Source organism: Phyllobates terribilis, unplaced genomic scaffold (genome assembly GCF_046119375.1).
Source record: "Phyllobates terribilis strain yellow unplaced genomic scaffold, ASM4611937v1 Scaffold_1__5_contigs__length_1240528914, whole genome shotgun sequence".
NCBI classification, from domain to species: domain Eukaryota; kingdom Metazoa; phylum Chordata; class Amphibia; order Anura; family Dendrobatidae; genus Phyllobates; species Phyllobates terribilis.
The window spans coordinates 224,242,918-224,265,126 of NW_027362761.1; the positions used below are offsets into that span (position 1 = coordinate 224,242,918).

General features: G+C 43.7%; 1 protein-coding gene across 3 annotated transcripts in view; it reads left to right on the forward strand.

The window, feature by feature from the left end:
• The first annotated feature begins 10,586 nt into the window (after window positions 1-10,586).
• The window catches only part of LOC141166450 (kelch domain-containing protein 3-like), a 103,294-nt gene continuing 91,671 nt past the window's right edge, over window positions 10,587-22,209 (forward strand). Inside the window, exons 1-3 of one of the 3 annotated variants that reach the window (XM_073653141.1) lie at window positions 10,587-10,780; window positions 10,869-10,940; window positions 21,878-21,950. In XM_073653141.1, the coding sequence (XP_073509242.1) occupies window positions 10,879-10,940; window positions 21,878-21,950 (135 nt within the window). In that variant the 5' untranslated portion in view covers window positions 10,587-10,780; window positions 10,869-10,878. Of the gene's footprint in view, window positions 10,781-10,868; window positions 10,941-20,106; window positions 20,204-21,877; window positions 21,951-22,209 lie in introns of those variants that run through there. The other 2 variants (XM_073653132.1, XM_073653150.1) reach the window with 2 other exon arrangements.

The window sequence follows — 22,209 nt, forward strand, 5'->3', positions numbered from 1 at the left end:
GTCCAGGGCTGGGCTGGACGCGAGATCTATGGTGGCCACCAGCACCGGGTGGACCGAGCGCAGGGCACAGGGCTGCGGGGCGGCTGTGTGCAGGGTCAGCGGGCACAGGGCGGCCGGGCTCAGCAGCACAGGGTAGGCGGCACAGCGCTCCTCCGTGCTGGACACTGTACACTGGCGCGCTGGTCCGGAGGAAGGCTCGGGCCGGTCAGCTCCGGGGCCCTCTTCCGGCCTCCTCTCGTCCTTTGAGGGATCCAGACTCCAACCCTGGACCTGCCCGCCTACACACTCACAGGCCGGCAATCTCGGCCTCCTCCAGCAGCGACTGCGCACTCCGCTCTACACGCCGGATGCGCGTCACCAGCCGCCCATACTGCCCGACTCTTGCCGGGAGCTGCGTCATAGGCTCAGATGGCAGCCGGCACTTCTATAGGAGGACGCTAGAGGGCGCCAGAGACACTGCAGCTTGCCTGGGAACTATGGAAACCACGCACACGCATTCCTAGGGAACGTAATCCGCGCTGTGGTTCACGTTGGGGGAGAGCAGTCACACGTGACGTAGGCTGACTAACACATTATTCTGCCATTCCCTATGAGGGCGCCGAGAAACTTCAAATCAGCTGGAGGGATAGGTAGAGTAGTAACCCATAGCAGCCAATCACATTCCAGCTCTCATTTCTCACAGACACTTTGTAAATTAACAGCGACCTGATTGGTTAGTTTCCCACTGGTCAGAGCGTGGCCCTGTTTTCAGCTTCTGTCAGCAGTGTCTGGGGCCCGCGGTGCTGGAAGCGATGATTAACCCCTTAGGGACTCGTTCTGGGCCTATAGGACAGTATTTTTTTAGTGTCATATTTTAGACGATTTCATTGTTTCGCGTGCGTCTTTTTTGGTTTAGTTTTTGCCATTTTTGACCTTTTTTCATTTGTGCCTGATTCTGTTATTTGCATGTTTTGGAGTCACTTTCTTATGTGTTCGCCTGTTTTTAGTTTTTTAGTTCCCCACGGTGTGCAGAGTTTAGGGTTTTCAGGTGTTTTCGCCTGATTCATCATTTGTGAGATATGTACCCCTGTCCCCACCCGCGGGGTGATTTTATCTACACTAGAAAATGGTTGTGTAATGTTTACAGCAAAACATGCAACTTTTTATACTTCAAAAGTCACAAAAAATAGGTTTAACCCTCCGTCAGGGGCAATATGTTTCATAACGAGTTTAGGGGCATTGCGCCTGTCAGGCACAGGCTAGAAAATTGGCTAGATTTTCCTTTTTTAAAAATTTCAATGCTCTAAAAGTGATCAGTTCCACACATTTTGCTTCTTGCAAAAAAAAACCGACAGTTTTCTTCAAAAACTATTAGTAAACCTAAAATTTAGATAAGCAAAATAAATTATAAGGTTGCTGAAATAGTACTGTACTCAAAAGCAGTCACTATCAGATGTTAGCGGTTCACCTGTAAAAGTACACTTGCAGAGCAATGAGCATGATTTGCAGATCATTTCTGCACGAGACAGGCAAATAGCATTTTTGCAATTTTTACATGCATAATTTGAGAGTCTTCTGAGTCCTGTTTCTACAGTGCAGGTGTTGCATCTCGGTCTTTTGGGTTGTGGGGGAGCTGGTGATTCTTCGCGTTCATGTTCTGTGCGAAATTTTCTCAGCCGCATTTGCATGCTAGAGGGTATTCCAATTGTTTTCACACTTCTTCTGCGAAGCTCTGCAATGACCAGTTCATGAGCCAATGTTTTTAGATAGAGTCTTCTACGCTGTGATCCCAGCTGGTTTCCTATGTAAATAACTTGAGAATTTATTCCTGCCACATTTAGCATAGTGAAAAAAAATTACCATTGGCCAGCGCCTGACATTTCTGCACACGCTGAAAGTAGCACACATCTGATCTGCAGTGTCTATACCACCCTTGGTTTCGTTGTAAAACGTTATCATTTCCGGCTTATTTTGTGCTTCAGACCGAGGATCAATCGCATCATCATCATCAAGCAGTATATTTTGCACTTGCTCAACATGAAGGGCATTTGACAAGTCAAATATTCTCCTCACCATTTCAGAAGAAAAGCTGAAGCAAGAGAGAGAATATGTGTTAGGGCGCAATGTGCCTGAGACGCACACTCTTATTTCTAACAAAACCTTCTATGACAAATCCACAAATTTAGCACTAGCTATTCATAAAACAAGCTAAAAAAAACAATTGGGATGAATAAAAACAGCAAATACTAACCATCAAAGGTGTGACGCATTCAGGGGCAATGAGCCTGAGAAGCCAAAACACTGATATCTGATCTCCTGAAGCTCTGCAGCACAAGAGGCTTCTCAGGTTTCACACAGCCTTTAAAGTTAGGAAGGTACTGGGAGGAGGGTGTTTCCCAGACAAACCACTGACAATAGAGAAATGAAACTAAGTGAGCTGCGCCTGTCAGATCAGTTGCCCCTGATGGAGGGTTAAGAGTTGGACCGGCACCGAAAATGTATTTTCTAAATAGCTATCCTTACACCATAACCACTTTTATCATTTGCTTTATTACACCATACCCTGCACTTCTCCCTATATATCCAATCCCTGAATGTGTTTTTTACTGCACTTCCTGTAAGGTTACATTGGAGAGGAGTCTCAAACGTGACATCACATGAGGCTGGGGCTGCACTCACCTCTCATCGTCCCTCGTCCTCCTGGAACAGGACGTCATTGGGGGGCAATTCTGCAGTTACGTACTAGCAGGGCTGCCACTAGGAATTTCGGGGCACCATACTGTCAACATTTCTGGGCCCCTTTCAGACTCCGCCCAATCTCCACCTTAGCTCCGCCTCCACCCCTTGAACCTTCCTCAGTCCCACTGTCCACTTCTGCACCACGTTCTCACCAATCACACAAGACAGACCCTTGAGGTTACTAGCGGGGTGCCTCAAGGGTCTGTCTTGGGCCCTATATTATTTAATATATTTATTAATGATCTAGTGGAAGGGTTGCATAGTAAAATAGCAATATTTGCAGATGATACTAAACTTTGTAAAGTAGTTAATACAGATGAGGACAGGGCACAGCTACAGGAGGATTTAGATAAATTGGGGAGTTGGGCCAAAAAATGGCAAATGGGGTTCAATGCCGATAAATGTAAGGTCATGCACATGGGAAAGAAAAACAGCAGTCACCCATACATATTAAATGGGAAACCGTTGGGGAAATCTGACATGGAGAAGGACCTGGGCGTCTTGGTTAACAGCAAATTAAATTGGAGTGCCCAGTGTCAGGCAGCAGCTGCGAAGGCAAATAGAGTCATGGCATGCATCAGAAGAGGAATAGGGGCATATGATGAGAACATTGTTATTCCTCTGTATAAAGCGCTGGTAAGGCCGCACTTAGAATATTGTGCACAGTTCTGGGCTCCGGTGCTCAGGAAAGACATATTGGAGCTAGAGAGGGTACAAAGGAGGGCGACTAAGGTAATAAAGGGAATGGAGGGACTAGAATACCCAGAGAGGTTGTCAAAATTAGGCTTATTTACGTTGGAAAAGAGAAGGCTTAGGGGAGACCTCATAAACATGTATAAATACATCAGGGGGCAGTACAGAGATCTCTCCCATGACCTGTTTATACCAAGGATGGTGACAAAGACGAGGGGGCACACTATGCGTCTGGAGGAAAGGAGGTTCCTGCACCAGCATAGAAGGGGATTCTTTACGGTTAGAGCCGTGAGACTCTGGAACTCTCTGGGAGAGGAAGTGGTGATGTCCAACTCACTTAATGAGTTCAAGAGAGGCCTGGACGCCTTTCTTGAGAACAATAAAATTACATCTTATGCTTAGTGATAGTTAATTAATCCAGGGATTTAATCTGACTGCCAGATTGGAGTCGGGAAGTGAATTTTTCCTCAATGATGCAAATTGGCCTATACCACATGGTATAGGAATAGCGGAATAGCTGCAGTGCACAAGAAATAGGCTGAACTGGATGGACGCTTGTCTTTTTTCGGCCTTAAAAACTATGTAACTATAAACTATGTAGCTATGTAACACTTCCCATTGAACCAGATCACATACATAGCCGGCAGCTTTTATTTTGGCCAAAGGATTTCTTAAGCCGCCACCAGGACAAGGAGACTCTTCTGGCCGGGCCCTGATCTACTGTACTCTAACCTAATAAACATTTCTCAAAATATCAAATACTCTTTTTTTAGGTATATTTTATTTATTTTTCTTTAAGGGAATGTGTCACATACATTTTTTAAACTAATTGTAACCAGATTGTGATATTTTTTTTTTATAATCTGTATTTCTGACTGCAGATTCCATCAATCATTCCCTCCCCTCCCCAACCAAAATGTATAAGCTCCTGGAGAATCCTGAGCGCCGCTGCCTGATGCTGTAATTGGGCATTTGGTTTTGCAGCATCGCTCAGGATCATCCAGTAGCTTATACATTTTGGTTGGGGGTTAGAAGGGGGGAGGGGAGGGAATGATTGTATCATACAATCACGTACTGAAATGGTGGACAAATTAATACATGGACTTAAGTTAGCTACTCACACAGCCAGTGGCACCGGGCGCCCGCCGCCCAGTCAAGAAGAATGTAATGGTCGCCTCAACCTGTCCACCGCAGCCTGCCCACCACCGCCGCCGCATCAGCCTGCCCACCTCCTCAGCCTGCGATCACCGAATTAAGAAATGTAAACAGGGTATATTATTGCATATATATTCACCAATTATACACTACTAAAAATATCTTTATTGGTATTCATTAAAAACCTATAAATTCTAGAATATAAATATAAATACACCTCAAAACATAACTCAAAGTGATAATATAAAAAAATTATCAAGTAGTCAAGAGTAAAGGGGGAGGTGGGGCACCCCATTTAGCAACTACTCGTCCCTACCTGTCTGCAGAGGTTGGCACCCTCTTGAAACAAAATTGGCTCCCCCGTTCCGCACCCACTCAACAGCCTCCCCTCACCATATTCCCTCAGCAACCTCCCCTCCCTCAGCAACCTCCCCTCTTCAGCAGCCTCCCCTCCTCCAGCAGCCTCCCCTCCCTGACCAGCCTCCCCTCCTCCAGCAGCTTCCCCTCCGTCATCAGTATCCCCTCTCCAGCCTCCCCTCCCTCAGCAGCCTCCCTTCCCTCACCAGCCTCCCCTCCCTCAGCAGCTTCCCCTCTTTCAGCGGCTTCCCCTCCTTCTGCGGCCTCCCCTCCCTCACCAGCCTCCTCTCCCTCAGCAGCCTCCCCTCCCTCAGCAGCATCCCCTCCCTCAGCATCCCCTCAGCAGCCTCCCCTCCCTCAGCAGCCTCCCCTCCCTAAGCAGCATCCACTCAGCAGCCTCCCCTCCCTCAGCAGCCCCCCCTCCTTCATCAGCATATCCTCAGCAGCCTCCCCTCCCTCAGCAGCCTCCCCTCCTTCATCAGCATACCCTCAGCAGTCTCCCCTCCCTCAGCAGCCTCCCCTCCCTCAGCAGCATCCCCGCAGCATCCTCCCCTCCCTCATCAGCATACCCTCAGCAGTCTCCCCTCCCTCAGCAGTCTCCCCTCCCTCAGCAGCGTCCCCTCCCTCAGCATCCCCTCAGCAGCCTCCCCTCCCTCAGCAGCCTCCCCTCCCTAAGCAGCATACCCTCAGCAGCCTCCCCTCCCTCAGCAGCCTCCCCTCCTTCATCAGCATACCCTCAGCAGTCTCCCCTCCCTCAGCAGCCTCCCCTCCCTCAGCAGCATCCCCGCAGCATCCTCCCCTCCCTCATCAGCATACCCTCAGTAGCCTCCACTCCCTCAGCTGCATCCCCTCAGCAGCCTCCCCTCCCTCATCAGCATACCCTCAGCAGCCTCCCTTCCCTCATCAGCATCCCCTCATCAGCCTCCCCTCCCTCAGCAGCCTCCACTCCCTCAGTAGCCTCTATTCCCTCAGCATCCCCTCCTCCAGCGGGCCTCCCCTCCTCCGGAGGCCCTTCCCTCCTCCCTTTCCTCCCTCATCAGCATCCCCTCCTCCAGCGGGCCTCCCCTCCCTCATCAGCATCCCCTCCTCCAGCGGGCCTCCCCTCCTCCAGAAGGCCTTCCCTCCTCCAGATGGCCTTCCCTCCTCCAGCGGGTCTCCCCTCCCTCATCAGCATCCCCTCCTTCAGCGGGCCTCCCGTCCTCCAGCGGGCCTCCCCTTCTCGCGCAGCGCAACACACACACACTCTTACCGCCCGCCGCCGTCCCCGCAACTCATGTGACACGCTGCTGCTCTGGATTGAAAATCAGCTAACAGCATGTCACATGACCAGGACCATGATGCACCCGGCGGATTAAAGGTACAGCACTCATTTCCGTCCGCCGGGTGCATCATGCACTGAGCTGCTGTCCATAAGGGCCCGGTAAGCAGAAGCAAAGAGAGGGGGGCTTCTGATCACCGTCCCCATACAGCAGTAATGGCAGTAATGCCCTGATGGTGGCCCTGCGTACTTGTTTCTTGCATTGCTCCTCCCTCTGAAGACGTCCTGGATTCCGGGTGAATGACACTGTGGGAGATGTGAGTGCAGTGCTGGCACTATGCTTCTACCTCCGCCACAACCGTAGCTTGTAATTGAAAGAAGACATCGTCAGGGGGCAGAGATAGAAGCAGTGAGTGACACCAGTGCCGCCTCATAGCTTCTAGCACCGCCCTCAAAATGAATCTTCAGCAGAGTGCAGCACTAGTATCACTCACTGCTACTATCACCCCCCCTCCTGACAGTTAGTTTGAGGACGGTGATAGAAGCTGTGAGGCGGCGCTAGTGACACTGCTTCTAGCTCTGCCCACTGACGAGGTCTTCTTTCAGTTAGAAGCTATGGTGGTGGCGGAGACAGTAGTAGAGTGCCGATGTTGCACTCACATCTTCCACAGTGTCCATCACTCAGGATCCAGGATGTCTTCAGAGGGGGCAGCAATACAAGTTGGTAACAGCAGCGCTGCCCCCTGATGACATCCTGTTCTAGGAGGGGGGGGGGGGGTGGATGCTGCAGGGAGTGAGTGCAGCCCCAGCCTCCTGTAACATCACGTTTGAGACGCTCCTCAAACGAAACACTTCTTGATTTAGGGAGAAGTGCAGGGTATTGTGTAATAAAGCAAATGACAAAAGTGGTTATGGTGTAAGGATAGATATTTAGAAAATACATTTTAGGTGCCAGACCATCCCTGTAAAGACACAAATTAAGATGATTTCTGACTTTGCGAAAAATTCAGGAACCGAGTGTAGTATTATGAAAAATTTGGAGAAAAAAAAAACGGCAAAGAAAAGTGACTTAAACAGAGTTTGTCATCAGGTTTTTGCCACCTAATCAAAAATTAGCGTAACTTAGAGAAAGAGATTTTTATTCATATATTGGCTTTTTTGCTGTCGTTTTGATAAAATAACTGTTTAATCAGCAGCATATTTATCCATATAGTACTAGTGAACCTGCTGCCATGTAGGCCCCCATATTCATGAGGTCTGGTATAGTTCCACCCCCACCACTGATTGGCGGATTTCTGCCTATGCACAGTGTACACAGTGTGGGCAGGGTTATATAGATCTCAGAAATGGCATCAGCTGCAGATAAAATATACATTTTATGAAAATTGCGGCAAGCAGCACAGTAAGTGACACATAGCTGGAATCAGGGTCTCTGTTATATAGCAGAAACTTGGTGACAAATTCCCTTAAAAAAAGCTCAAATGATGAATCTCAAAAGCCTACATTTCCTACACTAGCAAACTAATAAAGTGACTTTAAAAAAGGCGCAAATGGAAAGATGAGTATGGTGCAAACAAAAGACAGGTGAAAACACCCAACACTAGCCAAAAAAGGCACAAATGTAATAACAAATCACGATAGGATTTATTTTTCCGTCAGTATTTTTTAAGATTTTAAATTTTCCGCTATTCATGTGCTACACAAATAAAAACTTACCTTTATTCTGTAGGTGAGCACGATTATGGCGTTACCAGATTTCTATAGTTTTATTTCTGGTTTACTTACTGCTATTGTACAATAAACACTGAAAAAAATAATAATTTGTTTTTATGTCGCCATATTCTTTTCACAATTATCCGTCATGAAAGCTATATGACGGCTTATTTTTTACTTTTTGGATTAATTCTTGGTACCCTTTTTTTCTTAGCTGGGATGTATAAAAGAAACAGCATTTCTTAGCTACAAATTTTTAATTTTCAAAAGGAGTAATAGAAGAAAGTAGACCCTATAATTTGTTATGTAATTTCTCCCATATGTCGCAATATCCCATATGTAACCCATTTTGGATACTGCATCCCATTTTTTTCCACGAAAATGTTGCTTTAAAGGGGGTAATAGGATAAAAATGGACCCTGGAATGTTTAACTCAATTTCTTCAGTATAGTGCCCCCCCCCGGTCCTCTATATGCACTATAATGCTCCCCAGATCCCTTATATGCAGTATATTTGGCCCACAGCTCCCCTATACGCAGTATGATGGGTCCACAGCTCCCCTTTACACAGTATGATGGGCCAACAGCTCCCCTGTACACACTATGATGGGTTCACAGCTCCCCTGTACACAGTATGATGGGCCCATAGCTCCCCTATACACAGTATGATGGGCCGACAGCTCCCCTATACACAGTATGATGGGCCCACAGCTCCCCTATACACAGTATGATGGGCCCACAGCTCCACTATATACAGTTTAATGGGCCCACAGCTCCCCTACCATAGCCCCTAAAATGTATGAGAACCCTCTCCCCACTGTATGAGGGTCCCCCACACTGTATGATGCCCCCACAGTCACACCAAAAGTAAAATAAAAAAAGTCATAAACTCACCTCATCCAGGATCCCAACGAGTCCACCGGGCAGACCAATGCGTTGAAGTCCCTCCACTACCGCTCTCAGCCACGGCAGGATGATGCAATGGCTGAGGCGCTGGCGCACGCCCAGGACGTCAAAGACCGAACGAGGCACAATGATGTCAACGTGCCAATACTGTGACCCTCCAGTGCGTGCGCCGCCACTTCGGCCATTTCATCTTCCTGCTATGGCCGAGAGCTGTATAGCAGGGAGAACGTGTCTCCCTGCCCTACCACAGAGCTTAACTGCATCGGCATGCTGTGCACGCCGATACAGTTAAGGGTAGCACAGCTTCGGGTGGACCCCTCTGTGCCCAGGGCCGGGGTAACGGCCCCCTTCCCGGTAGCTACACTAATGATTGGAGCTGTGTAAATAAAAATATTATTATTATTAACCAGTTGTCTTCATTATAATAGTAGCATGGAGATTCTTTACATTCAGATCTCTCCCCATCGATCCATCCCATCATCCATGTCAGTGATGGGGAGTAGGGGATCATTTTTTTCGTCGGCGTTGGTGTAATGGTGCTTTGTACATTAATTCTATACCCAGCAGTGTCCTATAGAGGAGATGAGGTTGGGGCTGTGTGACAGTGGGGGAGGGGTGAAAGGGATTTAGGTGGAGTTATAAGGGATGTGCTCACTGCTGGCTTGCAGCCCAGCATAAGAAATGTTGGGAAATGTCAGAAAGGAGCAGAGGAATAAGAGGAGGAAGTGATGGATGTGTCAGCAGAGCTGATGCCAGGGCACAAGAAGCGAAGCAGAAAGGCATAAAACAACATGAAACTTGGCAGAAAAGGTATATGGGGAATTTTAGGGGGCATTATCCTTAAGCATTTATGGCAATACCAGTAACTGGTTCACGGTTCTTGATAACCTCTTTAACTCCACATAAAAACACAAGTCTATGAGTTTTTTTATGGGCCTGGTGCGTGTTGGTTCATATTTGTATTATGGCTTCTGTTTAGTACAACACTGGCACAGCGGATCTCAGCGTTGAACCATGCCAATTTCTGGCAGTTTGGTACAATAACAGCATGGTGGTGCAGTGGTTAGCACTGCAGCCTTGCAGCGCTGGGGTCTTGGGTTCAAATCCCACCAAGAACAACATCTGCAAGGAGTTTGTATGTTCTCCCCGTGTTTGCGTGGGTTTCCTCTGGTTTCCTCCCACATTCCAAAGACATACTGATAGGGAATCTAGATTGTGAGCCCCGATGGGGACAGCGACAATAATGTATGTAAAGCGCTGCGGAATATGTTAGTGCCATATACAAATAAAGATTATTATTATTACATGTTGCACTGTTCTGTGAACTTGGAACTGCTGAACAAAGCCTTCACCATAATGGAAACATAGCCTAATATACTGCCAGGTGAATTGGTAGTGTAGTGTATACTTCATCAAATTAAAATGCCAGCCCTGACCTGATTGATGAGAATCTCTGAAAAGATCTTCAGAAGATGTTGAGGACATAAAATAAATAATATCCAGCTCTCGTATGTAGAAGATATTTGCATTAATTCTGCATTCCAGCAAAATCCACAATTCAAGATTTAGAGGTCAATGTGAATTTTATCTAATAGTGTTTTTTCCTCGGCGCCCATATTGTCTTGAAGAGTTCATAGTATACGTGAGACATGCTTTCCCACACCTGGCACACAGTGATCTGATCTCCTGAACTCCTGAAACAAAGAGGATAGCTATCAGCTTTACCTGCCATGTGTTCTTCTTAGCCGGAAACTGTTCATGCAAATTTCATACTTTACTGGCTGTCTTTGTTTGCTCTGATCCATGGCAACAAGTGGCAAGTAAAATAAAGCATTCATCAAAGCTTCGGCAGTATTCAGCTCTGTATACTTTTAGTTACCAAGTAGCTTTTATAGCTTCATATCAAGTATTCAATTGAATCCTGCTTTGGGGACAGTGACAGGTCACATCTGATAAGCGAAGCAAGCTGTGTGGTGCACTGGTATGTAAAATAAGCCTCATGATTTTCTTAAAAATAAGAACTCTGAAGGAGATACATTGCAATGTCATTGTATTTGGGTTTTTTTAAGCTTGAAAAAAATGGCTTTGGCAAGCGGGCATTGGGTACAAAGCAACGTTGTCGGAGATGCACCAAGACCACGGTATGTTTAATGACTTATTTCTATTATTTATTTTATAACAATGTAAATTGTGAAAAAAAAGACAGATAGGGTGGACTAGATACACTATATGTGCTTACAATCTATTTACATCTTATTGTACTGCAATTATTATTATTACTCTTTTCAAAGCATTCCTAAAATCGGCTGCACCAAGTTAGCAAGTAAAGAAACCAGTTAAACCAGCATGGATTCTTCTCTAAAAGCTTTCAATTTATTAAATACATTCGCTTAACATGTCCGTTTACATGTTCATAGTGAACTAAAATCAGAAGCAGACGCGTTTTGGTCGTCTGACCTTACTCATTTCATGTAACTTGCAGATTGCTGGGGGTCTCACTGCTAAATCCCACCCCCCATCATTCCTGAGCAGACCATCCACACCTTGGCTCCATTCAATGTCTATGACACAGCAGGAGATGCTCGAGTGCTGTACTTTGTTATCACAGCTATTTCAGCCCTAGCTTTTCTCCTTCTGTTTCTCCCTGTTATTCTCTACCATTCTCTAAGTACATTTGTTGAAAACTAAATCATGATTCGGGATCACCAAGCAATGAATGGTGAAATACACAGCTTATCAATATTGACATTTGTCACGCTGGTTATATTACCCAGCTCCAATGCCTTTACTCTAGGGCTCCGGTTATTTTCATGTAGCCATGCCTAGTGATGTTTTTTCTATACCTTTACTAAGAGTGACTTGTCTCTACAATGGTATAGCTTATTTAGGTCATTCTGTTCTTCACTGAACATAGCACCTTAGTTTCATTTGCTAATCCTAACCCCTTCACCCCCAGCCTGTTTTCACCTTCCTAACCAAGCCAAATTTTACAATTCTTGCCAGTGTCACTTTATGAGGTAATAACTCTGGAACGCTTCAACGGATCCCCCTGATTCTGAGATTGTTTTTTCGTGACATATTGTACTTCATGATAGTGGTAAAATTAATTTGATATGACTGGCATTTATTTGTGAAAGTTGGCGCAAATTTTAAAATTTCGCAATTTTCAAACTTTGAATTTTCATGCCCTTAAATCAGAAAGATATGTCACACAAAATAGTTATTACAGTAAATAACATTTCCCACATGTCTACTTTACATCAGCACAATTTTGGAACCAATATTTTCTTTTTCGTTAGGAAATTATAAGGGTTAAAAGTTGACCAGCGATTTCTCATTTTTCCAACAAAATTTACAAACCATTTTTTTAGGGACCACATCACATTTGAAGTGACTTTGAGGGGCCTTTATGACAGAAAATACCCAAAAGTGACACCATTCTAAAAACTACACCCCTCAAGGTGCTCAAAACCACATTCAAGAAGTTTATTAACCCTTCAGGTGCTTCACAGGATTTTTTTGGAATGTGGAAGAAAACAATGAACATTTAACTTTTTTTCACAAAAATTTTACTTTAGACCCAAATTTATTTTATTTTCGCAAGGATAACAGAAAAAAATGGACCCTAAAATTTGTTGTGCAATTTCTCCTGAGCATGCTGATACCCCATATTTGGGGGAAAACCACTGTTTGGGTGCACGGCAGAGCTCGGAAGGGAAGGAGCTCCATTTGACTTTTTGAATGTAAAATTTGCTTGAATAATTAGCGGATGCCATGTTGCGTTTGGAGAGCCCCTGATGTGCCTAAACAGTGGAAACCCCCCACAAGTGACACCATTTTGTAAATTAGACCCCTCAGGGAACTTATCTAGATGTGTGGTGAGCACCTTGAACCCACAGGTGCTTGACAGAAGTTTATAACATTGAGCCGCGAAAATATAAATTTCACATATTTCTCCCAAAAATAGTTTTTAGCTCCAAAGTGCTTCACAGAAGAATAAAAAGTGGAGCCGTGAAAATAAAAAAAAACATTTTTAACACAAAAATGTTTTTTAGACCCAAGTTTTTTATTTTCAAAGGGGTAACATGAGAAAGTGGACCCCACAATTTGTTGTGCAATTTCTCCTGAGCACGCAGACACCTCATATGTGGGGGAAAACTATTGTTTGGACGTACGGCAGGGCTCGGAAAGGAAGGAGTGACTTTTTGGAATGCAGACTTTGATGGAATGGTCTTTGGGTGTTATATCGCATTTGGAGAGCCCCTGATGTGCCTAAACAGTGGAAACCCCCCCACAAGTGACCCCATTTTGGAAACTAGACCCCTCATGGAATTTATTTAGATGTGTGGAGAGCACCTTGAACCCACAAGGTGCTTCACAGAATTTTGCAACTTGGATCTGTAAAAATGAAAAAAATATATTTGTCCCACAAAAATGTTGTTTTAGCCCCCTATATTTTCATTTTCACAAGGATATCAGGAGAAAATGGACTACAAAATTTGTTGCGCAATTTCTCCTGAGTATGCCGATATCCCATGTGTGGTCGAAAAACTAATTTTGAGGCACAGTGCAAAGCTCAGAAAGGAAGAAGCGCCATATTGGATTTCATATTTTGTTGGGCTGGTTTGACGATGCCATGTCACATTGGCAGAGCCCCTAAGGTGCCAGAACAGCAGAACCCCCCATAAGTGACCCCATTTTACAAACTACACCTCTCAATGAATTCATCTAAGGATGCCGTAATCATATTGACACCACTGGTGTGTCACAGAATTTTATACCATTGGGCAGTGAAGAAAAAATAATTACATTTTTACCACAGAAATTTAAGTTTAGCCCCAGATTTTACATTTTCAAATGAGGAAATGGGTAAAAATGACACCAAAATTTGTCACACAATTTCTGCTGAACGTGGAAATACCCCATTGCTTCCTTTTTTGGAAGGCAAAATGAACAAAAAATAGCAGTTGAGAAATCATTTTTTTTATGCCATTTACCACGTTCCAAAAGTGATAAGGCAGCTTTATTCTTCGGGCCAGTATGATCGCAGCGATTTATATTGTATTTTTATGTTTTGGCGCTTTTACACAATAAAAACTACTTTATAGAAAAAATAATTGTTTTGGCTTCGCTATATTCTAAGAGCTATAACTTATTTATTTGTCAGTTGACGGAAGATGACAGCAAGATGTCGTTTTCAGCGATACCATTTTTACTTACATTCGACTTTTTGAGCGCATTTTATTCCACTTTTTTTGCAGTATGATGAAAAAGCATATTTTTTTTGACACGTTTTTTATTTATTTTTTTTACAGTGTTCACTGAAGAGGTTAAATAGTGTGAAAGTTTTATAGATCGTGTCGTTCCGGATGCAGTGATACCAAATATGTGTACTGTTTTGTTTATTTTTATTTTTTTACACAAATATATGTATTTATTGGTATAATATTTTTTTTGTTCTTTATTACGTCAAATGTCATGCAGGGGTTAAGGTATTAACCCCTTAAGCCCCGCGGGTGGTTTGCACGTTAATGACCGGGCCAATTTTTACAATTCTGACCACTGTCACTTTATGAGGTAATTACTCTGGAACGCTTCAACGGATCCCCCTGATTCTGAGATTGTTTTTTCGTGACATATTGTACTTCATGATGGTGGAAAAATTTCTTCGATATCACTTGCGTTTATTTGTGAAAAAAACGGAAATTTGGCGAAAATTTTGAAAATTTTGCAATTTTCAAAATTTGAATTTTTAAGCCCTGAAATCAGAGCGATATGTCACACAAAAGAGTTAATAAATAACATTTCCCACATGTCTACTTTACATCACCACAATTTTGGAACCAAAATTTTTTTTTGTTAGGGAGCTATAAGGGTTAAAAGTTGACCAGCGATTTCTCATTTTTCCAACAAAATTTACAAAACCATTTTTTTAGGGTCCACATCACATTTGAAGTCACTTTGAGAGGTCTTTATGACAGAAAATACCCAAAAGTGACACCATTCTAAAAACTGCACCCCTCAAGGTGCTCAAAACCACATTCAAGAACTTTATTAACCCTTCAGGTGCTTCACAGGAATTTTTTGAATGTGGAAGAAAAAAATGAACATTTAACTTTTTTCACAAAAATGTTACTTTAGACCCAATTTTTTTTATTTTCACAGGGGTAACAAGAAAAAATGGACCCCAAAATTTGTTGTGCAATTTCCCCTGGGCACGCAGATACCCAATATTTGGGGAAAAAATACTGTTTGGGCGCACGGCAGGGCTCGGAAGGGAAGGAGCGCCATTTGACTTTTTGATTGTAAAATTTGCTTGAATAATTAGCGGACGCCATGTTGTGTTTGGAGAGCCCATGTGTGCCCAAACTTTGGAGCTCCCCCACAAGTGACCCCATTTTGGAAACTAGACCCCCCAAGGCACCTTTCTAGATGCATAGTGAGCACTTGGAACCCCCAGGTGCTTCACAAATTGATTCGTAACAATGAAAAAGTGAAAAAAAAAAACACTTTTTCATTTTTATGAATCAATTTGTGAAGCACCTGAGGGTTCCAAGTGCTCACAATGCATCTAGATAGGTGCCTTGGGGGGTCTAGTTTCCAAAATGGGGTCACTTGTGGGGGAGCTCCAATGTTTGGGCACACAGCGGCTCTCCAAACGCAACATGGTGTCGCTAACAATTTGAGCCGATTTTCCGTTAAATTTGTTAGAGGACACCATGTTGCATTTAGAGAGTCCCTGTGTGCCCAAACATTGGAGCTCCCCCACAAGTGACCCCATTTTGGAAACTAGACCCCCCAAGGCACCTATCCAGATGCATAGTGAGCACTTGGAACCCCCAGGTGCTTCACAAATTGATTCGTAACAATGAAAAAGTGAAAAAAAAAACACTTTTTCATTTTTATGAATCAATTTGTGAAGCACCTGGGGGTTCCAACTGCTCACTATGCATCTAGATAGGTGCCTTGGGGGGTCTAGTTTCCAAAATGGGGTCACTTGTGGGGGAGCTCCAATGTTTGGGCACACAGGGACTCTCTAAATGCAACATGGTATCCGCTAACAAATTGAATGGAAAATCGGCTCAAATTGTTAGCGGACGCCACATTGCGTTTGGAGAGCCCCTCTGTGCCCAAACTTTGGAGCTCCCCCACAAGTGACCCCATTTTGGAAACTAGACCCCCCAAGGCACCTTTCTAGATGCATAGTGAGCACTTGGAACCCCCAGGTGCTTCACAAATTGATTCGTAATAATGAAAAAGTGAAAAAAAAAACACTTTTTCATTTTTACAAATTAATTTGTGAAGCACCTAGGGGTTCCAAGTGCTCACTATGCATCTAGATAGGTGCCTTGGGGGGTCTAGTTTCCAAAATGGGGTCACTTGTGGAGGAGCTCCAATGTTTGGGCACACAGGGACTCTCCAAATGCAACATGATATCCGCTATCAATTTGAGCCGACAATTTATTAGCGGATATCATGTTGCATTTGGAGAGTCCCTGTGTGCCCAAACATTGGAGCTCCCCCACAAGTGACCCCATTTTGGAAACTAGACCCCCCAAGGCACCTATCTAGATTCATAGTGAGCACTTGGAACCCCAGGTGCTTCACAAATTGATTCATAAAAATGAAAAAGTGTTTTTTTTTTCACTTTTTCATTTTTACGAATCAATTTGTGAAGCACCTGGGGGTTCCAAGTGCTCACTATGCATCTAGAAAGGTGCCTAGTTTCCAAAATGGGGTCACTTGTGGGGGAGCTCCAAAGTTTGGGCACAGAGGGGCTCTCCAAACGCAATGTGGTGTCCGATAACAATTTGAGCCGATTTTCCATTCAATTTGTTAGCGGATACCATGTTGCATTTAGAGAGTCCCTGTGTGCCCAAACATTGGAGCTCCCCCACAAGTGACCCCATTTTGGAAACTAGACCCCCGAGGCACCTATCTAGATTCATAGTGAGCACTTGGAACCCCAGGTGCTTCACAAATTGATTCATAAAAATGAAAAAGTGTTTTATTTTCACTTTTTCATTTTTACGAATCAATTTGTGAAGCACCTGGGGGTTCTAAGTGCTCACTATGCATCTAGATAGGTGCCTTGGGGGGTCTAGTTTCCAAAATGGGGTCACTTGTGGGGGAGCTCCAATGTTTGGGCACACAGGGGCTCTCCAAACGCAACATGGCGTCCGCTAACAATTTGAGCCGATTTTCCATTCAATTTGTTAGCGGACACCATGTCGCGTTTGGAGAGCCCGTGATGTGCCTAAACAGTGGAGCTCCCCCACAAGTGTCCCCATTTTGGAAACTATACCCCTCAAAGATTTTATTAAGGTGTATAGTGAACATTTTGAACCCAGAGGTACGGCACATTATTTGTTTACATTAGGTCATCATATTGAATAAGTTGTCATTATTCTTGAGCGCAAGTGCTCGCTACTTGAGTTTGCATCGGGTACTCAGGTATGCACCATGTACAGCGTGTGCTCGAGTGACATGCTCGAGTCCCTGCTCCGCATGTTTCACGGTTATTATACACCCAAAAAAAAACATGCGGGGATCGCTCGTGCATGGCAGGCAATCCCCGTAAAGTTTTTTGGCCGCGAAGCATATGGGGCAGAGACTCGAGCATGTCACTCAAATACCCACGATACTAAATGCATACCAGAGCACCCGATGCAAACTCAAGTAGCGAGCACTTGCTCTCAACACTAGTCGCCATATCGTCATCTTTTTTTCTTACTTTTGAAAAAAATCCCAACCCCAGCCCTAACCCTAGCACAACCCTAGCCCCAGCACAACCCTAGCCCCAGCACAACCCTAGCCCCAGCACAACCCTAGCCCCAAACCCAGCCCTAACCCTAGCCCAATCCTAACTCAAGAGTTTATTTTTGACGCCGTTCCTTGTGCGGTATAAGTGATTAGACGACTTTATTCTTCGGGTTGGTGTGATTACAGCAATGCCAGAATCATATGGGGTTTTTATGACTGACAGCTGTCACACACTAAAAGACGCATTTTTTGTAAAATCTAGTTTTTGCATCGCCATATTTTGAGAGCTATAATTTTTCCAGATTTTGGCAGACAGTCATGTGACGGCTCGTTTTTTGCGGGATGACTTGACGTTGTTATTGGTGCCATTTTCAGGCACGTGACATTTTTTGATCGCTTTCTATTCCGATTTTTGGGAGGCAGAATAAACAAAAACCAACAATTCAGGAATTGTTTTTTTTTTTTTTTTTTTTATTCTGTTCCGCGTGTGGTAAAATTGATGAGGCAGCTTTACTCTTCGGGTCAGTACGTTTACAGCGGTACCACATTTGTATCATTTTTCTATGTTTTGGCGCTTATACACAATAAAAGCTATTTTATAGAAAAAAATAGTTTTTAGTATCGCTTTATTCTGAGAGCTATAACTTTTTTATTTTTCGGCTGATGGAGCTATATGGCGGCTTGTTTTTTGCGGGACGAGATGACGTTTTCAGCGGTATCATTTTTATTTATATGCATCTTTTTGATCGCGTGTTATTCCACTTTTTGTTTGGCGGTATGGTGATAAAGCATTGTTTTTTGCTTGTTTTTTTTTTTTTTTTTTTTACCGTGTTCACTGAAGGGGTTAACTAGTGGGACAGTTTTATAGGTCACGTTGTTCCGGACGCGGCGATACCAAATATGTGTACTTTTATTGTTTTTTTTTATTTTTTTTATAATAATATTTATTGATGGGTACATTATATTTTTATTTTTGGTGTATTATTTTTTTTATTTTTTTATAATATTTTTGCACATTTTTTTTTTTTTTTTTTTCCACTTTCACACAGTTTATACACTTTATTACTTTGTCCCACTCTGGGACTTTCACTTTTTTTTTTCTGATCGCCTGCATGGCACAGGAATGGAGCACCATCCCTATGCCATGAAGGCTGTCAGAAGTGCACAGTGTGAAGATTGCTTGGAGATGCACTGCGCATGTCCAAGCAATCTTCCTGCTCTCTGGTGACCCGGATGTTGTCATGACGACATCGGGTCGTCATGGCAACACCCGGGAAGCCTTTGCAGACTGCGCTGGAAGCCGGAAGAGGAGGTGAGTATCGCCGATCACCTCCCCTTGCCCCCGCAATGCCGCGATCGACTTCGATCGACTTCGATCGCAGCATCGCGGGGGTTAATATGCTGGGAGCGGTGCGTGACCGCTCCCAGCACATAGTACCGGGTGTCAGCTGTGACAATCAGCTGACACCCGGCGGCGATCGCGCCCGCACAGCCTGTGTGCGCGCGCGATCGCGATGACGTACTAATACGGGTCTGGCTCTTAAGTCCCAGGGCACAGACGCGTATTAGTACGTCAGATGTTATTAAGGGGTTAACTACTGCACCCCCCTTTTTACGTTTTTTTCCTCCTTTTCTTCCAAGAGGCATAACTTTTTTTTTCCCCGTCAATATAAGCATATGAGGGCTTGTTTTTTGCAGGACAAGTCGTTCTTTTGAATGACATAATCCATTTTATCATGTGAAACAATTTCTGAGTGCGTTGAAATTGCAAAGAAAAGTGCAATTTCACAATTGTTTTTTGCTTTTTTTATTTACAGTGTTCACTGTATGGTAAAACTGACCTGGAAATATGATTCTCCAAGTCAGTACGAGTACGCACATGCATAGTTTTTTTTTTATTATTTAAGTGGTGAAAAAAAAATCAGAAAATCGTCAAAAAAGCAACTTTTCTTGTGTCGCCATTTTTTGACATCCATAACGTTTTCTTTTTTTCGGGATATAGGACTATGTGATGGCGTATTTTTTGCTCCCTGAGCTAACATTTTTATTGATATCATTTTGGGGTAGATACGATGTTTTGAACGCCTTTTATTGCATTGTATTGCAATGTTGCGACAGCCAAAAGAATGTAATTCTGGCGTTTCGAGTCTCTATCTCATTACACTGTTTACCGATCGGATTAATTTATTATATATTTTGATAGATTGGACTTTTACAAACGAGGCGATACCAAATATGTGTATTTTTAATTTTTTTTAAATGATTCACATTTAAAATGAGGCTGTTAGAGGCACATGATGGCTAATTAAATCAGCTGTCATGTGCAGGGAAAGATGTGGGCTCGGCATGCGAGCCTGCATCAAAGTCAGGGAGCCGGCATATGATGTATCAGTACGTCATATGTCAGTAAGGGGTTAAATGTGAAGGCTATTTTGTAGTGTGTATGTAATATTAAAGCTTTATGCAGTAAAGTTTCTTTAATCTAATAGCCAACTCAGGGGCTGATAAAAGATCAAGGCAAATTATTATCTGTGTTCGTGTAGAGAGATACATATCGTGTATGCATGAAGCCCATTTTCTGAACGTCTCCAAGCGAAGCGCTCTCCTTCGGCTAAGTTGACTCGTCTCTGCGAGCGGCATAGTAAGTTCTCTTGTTAATCCCTTTTATTTTTTGTAACTGTATATGCTGTATTGTTTTGTCCCCTTTGTAAAACTTTTTGTATATTTTTCATAAACACTGCCTCCCTTTGGATTAAATATAAAATTTAAATAACCATGCCTCGAAATCATACGCTACCTATCAGGCGTCCAGCCAGCCTGTAAAAACGACTGGTTTTGGCAGCGAGTAGTCTGGGGTTATCGTGGAGATAGCGGTGATCGTACGGGGGTATATACACATATTCCATGTGTTGGAATCCGGAGGTGTATATACCATACCCTGACTGTTAGTTTTCTGATAACTGGCCTGTTAGTGCGAACAGCCTGTGGCCTCCTCTGTTGATCATTGGCCAATTGTGTAATTGTTCGGACAATAAAGAGCAGAAGAGAGCTGTTTGCTCCAAAGATCACAGTGGGTAGTTCTGCGTGACCTTCCAGCCCTGTGATAAAATCTTGACACCACGTATAAGTCTCCTTATGCCAGCTTGACACTCTCCACAAGGAGAAACCTTCCACCTTAAATCCCCTTTCAGAGGCCTTTCACCTAGCCAAATCAGATCTCCTACTTTCCACTCATGTGGGGAAAACACCTCGGCTGTTTTGATGATGTGTTACTGCCAGTGTGGTGTTGATAGACAGCTGGCTGTGATGCCCTACTGACAGAGTAGAAGAGAAGGATTTGCTGTATGCTCTTTGCTCCACATGACGTCACAGAAAGCTTGAGAATCGTTACCAGGAACAGTCAATGACCTCTTTAAGCGGGAGAGATTGTCGCAAGGCAGAACAGGCAGGTATTTAGCAGCTACTTGCCAAAAAGTGCTTAGCTCCACTGGGAAAAAAAGTTCCGGATATCCCCTTTCAGGCTAGGTCAGCATGCCGATATGTGTCACTCAAAAATGAGATTGAGTGAGTGAACGGCTCCATGTAGGTTAATGTCTTTACATAGTTTTTCTGGGATCCCAATAGAAACTCCTGAAGGAACCATTCACTTGAATGAACCTGGTAGAGTCAGAGTGGACACTGTCTGGCCTCCGTACTGCTAGTATTCATCTTTTCAGAGATGCACAATAACGCAGAGGAGACATACTCTCTCCGCAGATTACTGTATTAATGTAATGTGAACCTAGCTTTATTAATAATAATACAAATTTTTACTTCTATTTCACCAGCATATTTCGCAGCCCTTTACAATTCAGACTGGTAACTTCTTCTTCTGTGACCGGTTCAAAGATGGAAAGTGAACTTGATGAAGTGCGGGAAGGAAAAGGATCCATGATATTGGGGGGTTGTTCTGCATGTAGGGGGTGCAGCTTCATCAAGGGCACGTTCCAATGTTTTATTATGTTTCCATGCTAAATCAGGACACGAGAGGGAGGAGATTAAGAGCAATGCTGATAGTAAATTGTTCAATAATAGGTATTTATGGTACATAGATTTCTATGTGTGTGGTATTTGGGGGTGTCCTGAGTGCTGCGACACATTTTGACGGAGGAAAGCAGGTTGTGGTCAGAGAGCATTAGTTAGTATTTCATACACTGAGTAGACCCGGGAGACCAGGTCCAGTGTATTCCCATCTATTGTACCAATGTTATTAATGTGTGCATTGCCTTGTGTGTTATAAAGGCTGCATTCACATTTGTTCCTGTACTATGTGTAGGTATGGCCACGCTTTAGCCGTCGTCGGCAATATTGCATTCATATTTGGAGGTTGCACAAGTAACAAAGTTCTGGTAAGTGCCATCTTCCATCAACGCTATTGCATAACCATGATTATTATATAAAATTTATCAAATAACATGCACTACATAAATACTGACTTATAGCTATTAGAATACTTTATCTAATATGGGATCATGTGCAAATTGTCAATAGGCTTTTCCTGAAGTGTAGAGTGAAGCAAGATGTCATATAGTGTTGACAAAGTCTGTAGTCACAAAGGCCACCTATGGAGTGGTTGATCCTACGCATGAGAACAGTCTAATATTTTAT